The 12,946-nt window shown below is 47.7% G+C and overlaps 1 protein-coding gene across 1 annotated transcript; it reads right to left on the bottom strand.

The window, feature by feature from the left end:
• Nucleotides 1-3,752: 3,752 nt before the first annotated feature.
• Nucleotides 3,753-11,752, bottom strand: SLC16A5 (solute carrier family 16 (monocarboxylate transporter), member 5). The gene is made up of 4 exons (XM_010160682.1): nt 11,533-11,752; nt 7,458-7,601; nt 5,609-6,472; nt 3,753-3,994 (listed from the first exon to the last, which is right to left on the bottom strand). Exons 1-4 carry the CDS (start codon nt 11,750-11,752, stop codon nt 3,753-3,755), a joined length of 1,470 nt encoding a protein of 489 aa, XP_010158984.1.
• Nucleotides 11,753-12,946: the final 1,194 nt, after the last annotated feature.

The raw sequence follows: 12,946 nt of genomic DNA, 5'->3' as shown, positions 1-12,946 counted from the left end.
TCGGCTATGTTGTTTAATCGTCTGAATGCTCCAAGCACCTGCTATCTGCCAGGACACTAGCACGGCACGGGGTAGTGTGGCTGGGGTGTTCCCAGCTTCGGGGCTGGTTTAGTGACATGGATAGCACACCAAAATTAGAATTTCACTGAGCTTTCAGTTCTAGTCGTTGTGTTTCTTTTCTTGCAGTCACTCCCCAGCTCTGCAAACAGCATGCCAAGCTCTTCATTCAAGGGATTTTGCATTTCTGAGGTGTTTCCAAGTGTGTAAGTTTACCGTAGCCTTCCTTTAGGTTTTTATTAAACTTTTCCAAGAATTACATTGGCAGAGCCTCTAAGGCTTTCAGAGGTCATGATCTTGCAATATATCAGCATGAGCTTCCTGGTGAACGTTTCACTACAGTAAGGAAAGGTACTGATTGCAAAAATGCTCAGCTTGCAAGGTTAATGATACTTGAAATGATAAGGGGGCAGGAAGACCAGAAAGCAGAGGGGACCAGGCGAGCGAGGGGCATCTATTTCTGGCCAACTTTTCTTGCTCTGCTGGTTCTCAGAGGTTCGGTTCGGAACCTGGCTGAGGTATTAGTGTTTGTCCATAATTAAAGCCAGGGTTGTTTTACTGTCTGTAGGTGTTAAAAAAACCTGCTTCAGGGGGTGGTGGTAATTAAGCTGTGGTTGCCTTGCGTAATGGGGCAACCTGAAAGTAGTGAAAGGAACTTTTATTGCTTTATTTTTCTTCTGCGCCTCCAGATTCTTAAGGACTGCGTATTACTGCTCCCGTACGATCGCTCTGAGGGGGAATATTTATTACACTGTAGCCTGCTCAGTATGCACAGTCCCTTCGAATATGCTTTACAAAGCTCCTGCTCAGGGCAGCTCGGAGTTCAGGTTGGAAAGGGAGGTAGGAGCAGAGAGCTGTGGAACAGGCAAGGAGAGTGGGATTTTTCTCTGTGTTGGGAGCTCAGACATCTTATTTAGTGGTGGAAACACAGCCTAAAACATTACCTCTTCTCTCTCCAAGATTTGTTTCCAACCTGTGGGTTGTGGATTACTTCTGTGGAAGTATCCAGGGAAGACAACCCTGTTTTCAGGCTGCTTAAATTCTGTAAGGCTGCTAGAAACCTTTTAGTCAACAAGTTGAGAAAAGATAAACTAATGGATTGGTGAATTCATTGTTTTTCTTCCTAGAAACATCTCTGCCTCTGCAAATAATTCCCAGTGACCCTGGCGTTGAGTCTGGGAGTATCAAGAAGCAGTTCTGTAAAGTACTCTGCTAACTTTTCATCCTCAACTATCTCGCACTGTTGCACCCAGATAAGCAATAGTGACAACAGATTTCCTTGCTGCGGCGTAGGAGGAGCTGATCTCTGTCAGCCTCAGTTGGTGAGCACCTTTCCGGCTCCCCTCCCCGTGTCTTGCGAGCACGCATTAGATTGTACGTCTGCTTGATCGTGAGAGACGTTCTATTGCTCCTTCCACTGACCTTTATTTTCCTCTGGTATATTTTGATGGTTTGTAGCTTACACCGTATCTTGCCTGTTTTGCCCAGGGCATTTGTAGTGGTGGGAGAATTTGGGAAAACATGACCCCGTATTTCTGGAAGAAAACAGAAAGGGAATGTAGAAACACAAACAGAATTTAAAATTTAAGAATTACACACCGAAAAAATGGCAATCTGTTCAGCTGATTAGCTGTTTTATTTGCAATAGCTGGAAGAGGTTTGGCACTTGATCCCTCGTCATTGTTTTTTCTGAGAGGGGGAAATCTTTTTCCTAGGAGCGCACAGCAGTCGTGGTTTCGGTAAGCCGAGAAGCACCGGTCCTTGTTTATTTACTTGGTAGTTATGGACCACGTAAGCATTGCACAAATGAATAAACATGTGCGGTGAGAGATTAGATACCTGTGTCTCCCACTAGCCATCTTATTTAAGTATATGTTTGCTCAGGAGATGCAAAGCCTCCTGGTTCAGTAATCCTAGAGCAGTATTGAAACATAGATACTACTGAGTGGTGGGAGCGGGAACCCTTCTGAAGGGCTGATCCTCTTCAACCGTAAAAGGCAGCTGGGCAGCCATTATAGTCTCTGAAGATCTTGGTGTCAGTTTTCCAGTGGTTTTTGTAGTCTCCAAAGACCTTGGTGTCAGTTTTTCAGTGGTTTTTGTAGTCTCCGAAGACCTTGGTGTCAGTTTTCCAATGGTTTTTGTAGCCCTGAAGACCTTGGTGTCAGTTTTCTGGTGTTTTTTGTAGTCTCCAAAGACCTTGGTGTCAGTTTTCCAGTGGTGGCATCCAGTGTGGTTTTTTTGGTTGGTTTGTTTAGTGCAGGGAGCCCGCAGCTCTAATGAAAACTGATTTTGTAGCTGGGAATTTGATAGAACAGTTCTCAAGCTAAGCACTGCAGTTGAGTTGAGAGCTATTATTTCTTCCATTTCACTCCTGGTTTACGCTTCCATCTTTCGGAAGGTTCTAATGATGAGTAACCCTCATCAGCAGTGCTTGGTGAGCTACCAGCTCCTGTCAGATCGGGCGTGATAGAGCACATAAACAGTTTGCAGCTCGAGCTGATGCTGAGGGAGGCTGGGGGGCTGATGCAGCTCTCACCTCAGTGCTTACCAGAGTAACTCCCAAGAGCGTAGCAAGAAAAGCCACTCGGGGTCGTGTGGATATGAAAGTCAGTAACACTGACTCTGCTCAGTATGCTTTTCCCCACAGATTTATCTGGAAGTTATGCTTGTGCCTGTAAGAAATGTCAGTGATGCTTGGGCAAACTTCTCTATAATGTGAATCCTGGTGTAATTAGGTCTGAGCATCTACAACTAAAGAGCTAAACTGATTTACACAAGGAGGCACTATAGTGGCTTTGAATTTCCCCCATAGAAGGGTACATGTGCTTATTCTCAGGTCTAGTAACACCCTCCCTGCACCCCGACCCCTTAAAAATGGGTCCCAGGTAATGCTGGAAAGAAGTTATTTACACAAGCCATGAATCCTGTTCTATGGTATATCAAGAAGCCCTTGAGATTTGACGAGTGGTTCAAAGCTGGCACCCTAAGCTTTGGGTTTTTTTCTTTTTGATGCTCTGGAGTTGAACCTTTGAGGCTTTGAAAATGTCCTTGGCATGAAGAACTCATATATATATTCCTCATAGGAGAAAATATTTGATCTTACTGGAGACTTGGCTGAGTTCCACAACCCATGCGGCAGCCTCCAGATGTGGAAAACGGTAACGCGCTTCCTGTGGAAAGTGTTTGTCTTGCCACCTCCAGCATGAGAAGCAACTGGGAAACTTTATATAAGTCTTCACCAAAATTACATGTTCAGATGAGGCAATAATACTTCTTTGTGAAAGAACTACCATTGTGCAGAGCCATTAATCCTGTTGTCCAGCGCTACCAGCTGAAACGTGCCTGTGAAATTCCAGTGACTTCTTAAAGGCACTGACTTAAACCAATTCAGCTGACACAGCTTTTGTCTCTCAGCGCTGGTTACCATGGCTGTTATCCCACGGTTTGCCTTAGGAAAGCACAGCTCTCTTTGTCCCTCGGCTCTTTGACTGGCGTCGGGTTCTGGGCTCAGCCTGCGGTCCGGATCGCTCACGTGGAGTCTGACACGGCCCCACGGAGCGCAAGTGCGGGGCAGAAGGACGATGACAGTTGTGGAACACAGGACGCTTGTTTTCTCACCTGCCACCAGGGCTGGCCCTTGGGTGGCTTTGTACAGGCCACGTAATTATCCGTGTTCCTCTTTTTTCTTCTCCTTGTCATATGCTTGTGATGTACACGACTGCGGGAGGGGACTGACTTTCAGGCTGGGGTTCAGCTGGCATTTCACTATATTGGTATCTGGAGGCATTACCCAAAGGTACTTTTGAAGCCTCTTTCACTTCGGCTTTTTTTTCCAGAGCGCAGAAGCTGAGCCCCATGAACAACGCCGCTGATATCAGGAAGAAACTGGAGTTGTAGAAGACATAGTGGAAATCACTGGTTATGTCCACCAGGAGACCTGAAATAGAAGACACGGCTTAGTCGGCGAGAAGGTGGATGCTAAAGGCAACTGGGTGACATTTACATGGATGTTAAACTTCAAGCATTCCACAAACTGCCATATACAAAAGAGAACTCTTCGCAGATATGTCTTCTAGATTCCTAGATTTTAGGGGGTTTGTTGGTTTGGGTGTTTTTTGTAGTCACCACTCATGTGATGTTTCTGCGTCTGTATGAAGTATGTCTCAAGGCACAGAAAAATCAGGAAAGAAAGGAAATTGTAGCTTTTCCCCATGCTGCTGATTCATTTTGTTTATTCAGCAGAGGACCCCTGTGCCACTGTAGAGTGACCCTGTTACGTCCCAGGCCAGAAAATAGAACAAATAGAGAAAGAAATCTCTCAAAAATTGACATGTTAGTGTCTGAAAACTGAAAACTTGTCTCTAGTAGTACGTAATCAGGGAGAAGAAAATTCACAGCACAGCAAGGATTATCACTAACGTTAAGCACCTCATTATAAAATGTTTAGAAGTGTGATATATCAAATGAGTAACACTGATGTTAGAGATGGAAAGGTGATACTCGGGTCAAATATACGATGCCTTCTCTATGGGCCGCTTATTTACATGGAAACACTGGAATTATTTGTTTGCTTGCTTGCATTCTTCAGTAAAGATTGGTGATGTTTCTTTTCAAAGGGCACTTCTCTTTCAGGATTGTAAATAGAAATGGAGCTGCTTTTACCGTATTTTGTTTTGCCCATCTGCCACTCCTATCAGAGATGTCCAAGGAAAGGCCTTTGTTGCACTTTGAGAAAAGTGACTGGCACACTAATTCCAGGGAATACCATGAAATACAGTGCATGTTATCATCCCATTCTTTGAGCAGCCATTATTTTTCTGCTGAATGGCACACAGTTCATTGTCTGGAGAACTAAAGCCTGAATCGAGGGTTCATGCTCAGGTTCACATTTCTTGCTTGTTAGCCTTTTGAATCTGCTGCTGTGCTGCAGGAGCAGGTGCACCTTCAACAGGTCACTCAGTGGCATTTGGAGTGAACTGTGAAATCTGTGAATAATTCATTGGATTGGGGGCCATAGGAAGCTCCTTTCTTGTCTCCAGAGGAAAATGAGCACGCTCTAGAACTCGGAATTAAGAGCAAACTGAAGCTTTTACTATAAGGCTCTTGAATAATGCAGAGCTGGTAATAATTCTGATCACAGTTAATTTGTTTAATGGGATGTTCGCAATTCCCTGGGACTTCATAGGTAAAACAATGCAAATGAGCAAAGCGGTGAAAGGGTTCGTAGACAGCAAGATCCTACCACAGTAATTCCTCTCTGCGTCTTGCCACTCGCTGGAAAAAAGCCCTCCTTGCTCCCGTGCCTACCAGAGCTGGTGGGTGACGTTTTCACTGTCTGCTGTTGCTGCAGTGACGCTTGGACAGCTGCAGCAATGACCTTCCTTCAGCTGTGAGGAGATGAGGGTTTCTTTCTGCCTCCCCCTTTCCTATGGCTCCCTTGGCATAACTCACCTGCCTGCATGGGTTTGGGAACTCCCTCGTTTCTCTTTATGCCCCGACCAGTGTCTAACCGACGGTTTCTTTCCCAGCCTGCCTCAGTAGCTTCTCTCACCTGTGAGAGGGGGTCCGATGAGGAGCGTGATACTCTCAAGGATGGTGAAGAGCCCTAGAGCACTTGAGAACCTGTCCATCTCCACCACATCCATCAGCACCTGGAAGAGGAGTGCCCCGATGCCGCTCATGGCTATACTGAGGATGACGCAGTAGACGATGAGCACGCTGAACTCAGCTGAAATGACACAAATGAAGTTGCTCAGCCCGCAGAGGAGGACAGCCAGGCTGAACAGGTAGATGCGTCTCCCTGTGAAGGCACTGTGTCCTGAGAGCAGCCCTGTCAAAGGGCGTATGAAGATGTTGATGAATCCGATAATGGAGATGAGGAGGGCTGCCCTGCGTTCTTCCACCCCGTTCTGGATGGCGTAAGGCACAAGGTAGACGTGGGGTAGGGCAAACCCCATCATCATCCAGGTCACTCCAATTGTGTAAATCTGGTAGCCTTTGTTTTGACAGAAGATGTCAAAAGCCAGGTACTTCTGCAGCATATGGAAGCATGCTGTCTTCCTGGTTTTCTGCTGGAGCTCAGGGTAGGGAGATGTTCCATTGGATAGTTGTGCCTCTTCTTCTCTCCTCTCTGGCTCCTCTGCAGGCTTGAGTGACTGTAGTGGTGACCCTGATTCAAGTTGTACCGGTCTCATAATGGCTCCACAAACACAGCAGTTCAGTAATATTCCTCCAAAGATGAGGAAAGTGTTTCTCCAGCCCATCTCATCCAGCAAGTATTGAGAAAGCAGCGGCCACAGTGTGAAACCCAGGGAGACGCCAGTGGACGCCATGGCATTGGCCAGCGTTCGCCACCGTACAAAGTAGTAGCCCAGCACGGTCACTCCAGCCTGGAAGCTGAAACATGATCCCAGACCTAAAGGTAAGAATGAAAGAGAAAATGACAGTGCATGATCCCTCTGCCTTATCTTAAAGGATGGAAAGAGCCCAAATGCGGAGGGTACCCACCGATGACTTCATTTACTACTGGAACATCTCCTTGCCTGCCAGGCTGCACATCCTCCAGTGCTTAATACTCCGAAACCTTGCACTTGGGGCAAGGAAGGATATTGCACGTAAACCCCTTGTGTTCTTGGGATATGCTGACATTTGTCTGGGACACACTGCCATTCCTAAAATTGTTATGGAATTGTTCATTAAAAACTTGGGGTTTATACCACAAGCAACAAGCAGCACTGCTTTCCTGACCCCTTCATCAGGGCTCAGGGAGTTACTCCTTGTCTTTATGCTGCGGGCACAGCTTAGCTTGCAAGATCCAACAGGATTTGTCCTAAAGCAACCTGGCTGAAGAAATCAGTTTCTCCATGTTAGAAAAGAGCAAGACTTGAACAATAGTCACATAGGAGAAATATTTGGAAAGAGAAAGTTCCCATCTGTCACTTCTGTTCAAAACCAACGTGTTCTTTCGTTAGCAAAAAGATACCTCCACATTTTCCCAGATTGGGAGTGGTGAAATAAAAGTCCAGGGAACCCGGGGGGGACGTTGTCCCAACACATTACATTCCAAGATTGGAAAAAAAAACCCCACCTTTTTCCAAGGCAAAAGGCTGCAAAGCTACTAAAAAGAACAGATGTCTTTACTCTCCATTTCTCCCTCTGGACTCCTGCAGCCTTTTCCAGAGAGAAGCACTTTCCAGTGAGCTTGGCTGGATGAGAGGTGTGTGTTAAAGGGGTGTGAAGAGCAACCCAGCTGCTAGACAATTCCTCCTGCCCTGTGGGGCTTCTGATTTACTCTGTTTCACAGCTGAATGGAAAAACCTGAGCACTTAGGACTCTCACTGTTCCCTGTCTCTCGAGTCAAGCCCAGCAGCTGGGTTTTCCTGCTGTTCTTTGGTGCTTACCGGTGATGAGGCCAGCCGTTAGGTAAAGCTGGCTGATGGACTCGCAGAAGGAGCTGGACACCATGCCCACGCCGCTGAGCAGGCCTCCCAGCATCACAACAAACCTGCAGCCAAACCGCTTCACCAGGATGCTGCAGAGGGGCCCTGGAACCAAAAGGGAAGCAGTTAGGGAAGAAGGAAATAGTTTGTACCCACTGGAGTGCTGCAGTTATCAAATGATTTAGTCTAGAGACCCTGAGGATTGTCCCAGCAGCATCATGTAATGGGGGAGCCAGGAGTAGAAAAGATATTCCCTGATCCTCCCCAGTGCTTGGTCAACTTGTCAGCTGAACAGAAGGCTCCTGTAATCTGCTTGAGTTTTGGACATCGAGCAGGATTTCTAAGCTTTCCTGTGGTGGATTTGGGTTAAAACTCTTGGAAAAGGAACACAAGAAGGAGCTTCAAGTGTAATTCTGTTCCCACATGATATAAATTCTGGCAATGATTTGAAAAAGCAGAGGACTTCTATTTCTGCACCTCCAAGTAAGAGATGCTGAGCAGGGTGATACTTCTGTTTGTACATTTCCACTCTCATTTCACTGTGTTTTTCAAATATTCTGCCACAAACTCTCCTACATTGCCCTTGCTGTCCCAATACCTGGGTGAAACTCCGTGCAAGAGAAGGCAGACTGACTCTGAACTAGCTCAAGAATGGGAGAAGAATGAACGTCATTAAGGAGGATTATTTGAAAATGGCTGGAGAGGTATATTCATGTCTGCTTGGGAATCTATCTAAGCTTCAGGCAGGAGCATCCAAGCTGCAGCTTGTGGAGTCTTGCAGCTGTCCTGCAAGTCATCTTCCCCAGGAAAATACTAAGATGATGTTGTCAGCACAGCTCCTTGCACATGCCTGTCCTGGCATACCTGGCAGGGGTGGGAAGGTATAACTGTGTCCACTTCCAAGAGGACGCAAGCCTTGGGGCAGACCGTGTGCATCCCGGTTCCCACTCCCACGCCTCCGGCACAAACAGCGCAAAGGCGGGAGCGAGACCCAGCTGCTTCCGATGGACAGAAACCTGGGCTTTGTTGTGCACGCAGACTGCTGCAGGCTTTGCCAGGGAAGAGCTGTGTGATCGCAGCAGAAAGAGCAAGGAACAAATAGGCATGGAGGTGTGTGTATAAGGTCAGTTAAATTCCTTAGTTTTCATAGGCTTTACCAAACCATGAGATCATGGTAAATGATCAGTTTGTTAACATCATTTAGCTTCCTTAATTTGGGGTAGGAAAAGATGACTTCAGACCTGCAGACCATCAGTGGGAAACACGCCTCTCTCTGCACACTCTGGCAGAAGAGGACCTGAAGCTTCCTTTGAGGATCCTCAAGGTTTTCCAGGTTTTATTAATTATTTTCCCCCTCTTCTGAGCACTTAAGGTTTTATAAGCAACGGCAAAATGACTGTAAGCTTATAGGAGTCAGTCAGCGTGGGGGAAAATAACCTGTGGCATGTTGGTGACCTACGTCAACGTCTGGTTTGAAATAAAATCCACACAGTCAAGCCAACAGTGGAACGTTATTAAAATTAGGACTTCAGCTGTCTGTATTTTGATCTGCTTGGGGGATTTTCACCTCAGACTTCAACTGGCCTTTGCAAAACTGTGCAGCAAACTGGTGACTGGATGATTTTTCCTCCTGCTGACGACATGAAGGATGGTGCTGCTGTTGAACCAACCCAAGTGGCCAGATGTCATAAACCGAACGCTCCAAAATAATGAGATTGGCTCTAAAAATCTTAAGGGTTTTTCATTGTTTCTTCCTGTTAACTTACTTTCTAGGTTTCAAATGTTACTTCTTGCTCGCCTGGGGCTTTTGTGCTTTTCTTTGCAAAAATAATTGCAACAAAAGTGTTGCATTTGTACAAGTGTGATCCAGAGAGTTGACGTGCACATCTGTATCTAGGAGCAGGACCCTGGAAGAGCCTGAACTCTGCATTTCCCCTTTCCGAGTTGACCATCGAGTTGAGGTCTTGAGTGATTCTTAAAATAGCCATTAATCACTTTTACCTAGGCACACAGCCTGGGTAATGAGATATGTTTGGTCTAGTAAGTTATGTGCTATTGTTTGCACTGTGCCCTTCCCTGTCCTGCTGAGCTGAGGTTAGCTCTCCTGCGTGCGACCTTCTCACTCCACTGACCTCTCTGAGAAGGGGCTGATCTGCCCATTTCCCTTCATCGTTTCTTGCAACAAATACACTTTTTTCCCCCTTCGGTTCACTGAATTAAAAAGGATAGAGGAGAAGAAAAAGAAAAGAGAGAAAAACCTTTAAGAGACACTGGTGACATAGCAGAATCCAATTTTGGGAAGGGTTTAAGTGCCAAGATGATGGATGTAACCAGAGAACTTGAATCAAACAGAGCCTGGCCCCCTGTGAAGGAAGTCAGAAGTTGCAGCACAAGCCATACATGCTTGGCCTGAGAGGGAGTCTTTTATCTCTGTTTTTTCATTGTTTTTTTCTTCCTGGTCTATGGTTGTGTTACTCCTGGGGCACAACAAGAAGCACCCCTCTGCTGTAACAGTCTGCAGGAGGAGACGCAACTGGCGAGCAGAGCAACAAGTCTTGTACTTCACTGGCTATGCCCTGACAAGTTGTTAGTGAATATAGTGAACGTGAGGTTATTCCCTCCTTGGCTAATTCGTAACTTTTGGATCTATTTACTGGCTGTCTTTGTATTACCTTTTACTGTGGGTACAGCCTCCAACAAAACAATTACTTCATTAAAGAAGATAGGATAGTTGATATTTTCTTGTGGATGCTGCCAGATTTGTCCTTCCTGGATGTGCTGGGACTGAGCTGCTTCTGAGACCCTTTCCCAGAGCCAGCAGGTCCTGTTTGCCTCCTTCCCACTAACGGCAGCAGGACCGCAGGGGGATGGCAGGCAGCACAGGGAATGCCCAGCAGTTTCCAAATCCAAAGCCCCAAGGATAATGCTCTATTTCTGCTGACCTTCAGTCATAATTCCTTCTGTAGTCGCTTCCTCGGAGGTCTCTTTCCATCTGCACCTTGCAATTCTGGACCCAACTGCCCTGCTAAGGTGCGAACTCTCCCACGTCAGCAGGTCCCTCACAGGGGCCTGAACTGCCGCAGCCTTCGCATCAGCGCTGCTCAGAGCTCTGCTTTTGCCCTTCTTCGTACCACAGCCTCACCCTCCACCGGTGTTGGAGGGGGCAGGTCTGAGTTCGGGGAGCAGCTCAGGTGGGCATCACTGGATATTTTGCTGCTTTTGCCTGGCGGGTTCTGGGAAGTCTGTTTATCGGATCAGCACAGGAGCTGGACGTGGAGGGGTCAAAAGCACTACTGGCTGCTCTTTGGGAACTCCTGGACCTTCTGGGTGCTTTTCTCTCCAGAAATATCCGTCTGGGTGGGGACTCAGGGGACGCTGTCCTGTGCAGCTCCCACACTTTGTCTGGGGGATAAAACCAGTGATTCACTCCACTATCCACAAAGTGCAACCCCCCTTCCATCCCCCTTCGCCTGGGTGCTGCCTGACCCACATTCTGCATTAATCCAGCTTTGCTCATGTCCACCCCGATGCCTGCTTGGGTGTGCCCTCTTGCTTTTAGCACTCTGCCTCAGCTGGCAGCCCGGAGGAGCTTGGCTTTTGGCATCTTCTCAGCCATGAAGAACACAGCTGTCGTGTGGCACATGAAGGAGATGTGTTCTCGTGGACAGAAGATGAATCAAGAAAGCACCCGAGCTCCAGTGCTTCCTGCCAGCTTATTCGAAGAACTGCTCTGGGGAATAATGAAGTTCTCACTGCTCTGGAGAAGCTGGGATGAGAAAGGGATTCACCTCCTTGAGCAAGAGTCTTGGTTGGCTCTTAGAGGGGCAAAAGGGAGCTTGGTGTCTGCGGACACTTAGCCCTGGGCATGGATGAGAGTGGTTGGAAGATGCGATGTGCTGCCAACCAGCTGGTCTGCTCAGATCTCTCCTTCCACTGACCACCATAATGAAATATTAAAAGTGCCCTCGTTACAGCCCCTCACCAGCAACACAACCACAGGAGCCGGTGGAGGACATTCCCCGCAGCCGTTACTCACCGCCTCCGTGCAGCACAGCCACCATGATGGACGGGAACCACGACGTCTCGCTATTGCTGGCTTGGAACTCGTGCTGGAGGTCCGTGAAGAAGACACCAATGCAGGAGGGGAAGCCCAGCGTCAGCCCCTGCAGCAGCACTGCGGCGAGCAGGACCATCCATGCCCATCCCCGGTCCTGGGGCTTGGCAGCTTTGCCCGCTGGTGCTCCTCTTGGGGACATGGTGGCTCCTTTCTCCTCCTAAGGCAGCCTGCCGGGGAAGGGAGCGCAGCTACCATGCAGCCCTCAGCCCCGCCAACAGACCTACGGAGAAGAGCTGGTGGTATTCCCGAGCCTCAGCGGCACCACCGCATCCCACACCCTTTGCAGCTGACACTCCGGACTTTTTGCTCTGCATTTCTCCTAGCACCTCCCTTCCTTCTTGCTACAGGATCCTGGAACGGGTTGCTTGAGAAACAACTGCCTTCCCCTTTTATATTTCACAAGACTGTGACCTCAGCCAGGTACAGAGCAGGACCACACCTCCTCTGAGGTATGAATTGGCCATACCTCGTTCCCGCCCTTATTTTCCCTTTCACCTGCTTTCATCATACGGAGTCCCCTTGCTGGCAATTGCTAAGGTCACTCAGTCCTCATGCTGAGAAGGGAAAAACTCTGCAAACGCCAAGAAAAACAGACATACAAAGCTTGCATGTCGCAGCAGAGTTCAGTGTGAACCCTTCAGGAAAACTGCCCCCACCTACAAAGTGCTAGTGGTGAAAAAAACAATTTTTAAAGCCATTAATTAATTAGGAGCCGGTGATCGCAGTTAGGCTTTTGGTTCATCTCTGTTTAGATCTAGAGCTTCTCCCGAGAGATGCCAGTTCTGATTTCTTTTGAGACCGGCAGCACGCAACATAGAGCAATAGCATTCCCCACACTCCCCACATGAATAAACATGCTTTAAAAAAAATATCTTTGGCAGCTGGATGAGCTCAAGAAAAGGTCTCATAAGGTCACTGCACAGCGCAATACTTATTTAGCACTCCAGCGGGGGTTATTCCCTAAAACAATAGCTACATCCGAGTTTCCTGTGCAGCTTTAAAAATTAATAATAGTTCGATTTAGCTCATTATTTCAGACATTTTGGTTAGTTTCATACCTCAGGCTGAGACCAGGACTGGTCAAACACAGGGTAGCCAGCACTTGGCTGCGTGCGCGGCGCGGACAGCTCATCCCCGGTGTGCGCAGCCCCGTCGGCTCGTGGCCCACGGTCGGATACTTCTGCTTCAGTAGCGACTACAAGCTTTGATGAAGTCTTTTGCAATATTAACCTAGGCATCACTTCTGTAAACAGGGCTCTCATGCCGGCTGGCTCGCAGCCAGAGGCCGGGCGGTAGGGGCCCCGTGGGAAGGGGCTCTGAGATGCAGATCACG

The sequence above is a fragment of the Eurypyga helias genome, unplaced genomic scaffold (genome assembly GCF_000690775.1).
Source record: "Eurypyga helias isolate BGI_N326 unplaced genomic scaffold, ASM69077v1 scaffold11131, whole genome shotgun sequence".
In the NCBI taxonomy this organism is placed as follows: domain Eukaryota; kingdom Metazoa; phylum Chordata; class Aves; order Eurypygiformes; family Eurypygidae; genus Eurypyga; species Eurypyga helias.
This window is presented reverse-complemented; position numbering and strand designations above follow the sequence as displayed.

Coding starts and splice junctions, on each gene's coding strand:
- SLC16A5 (XM_010160682.1), bottom strand. CDS start 11,752: ATGTCCCCAAGAGGAGCACCAGCGGGCAAAGCTGCCAAGCCCCAGGAC. Junction 6,473..7,457: donor AACGGCTGGCCTCATCACCG/GTAAGCACCAAA, acceptor TCTTACCTTTAG/GTCTGGGATCATGTTTCAGC. Junction 3,995..5,608: donor CATCGGACCCCCTCTCACAG/GTGAGAGAAGCT, acceptor CTTCTATTTCAG/GTCTCCTGGTGGACATAACC.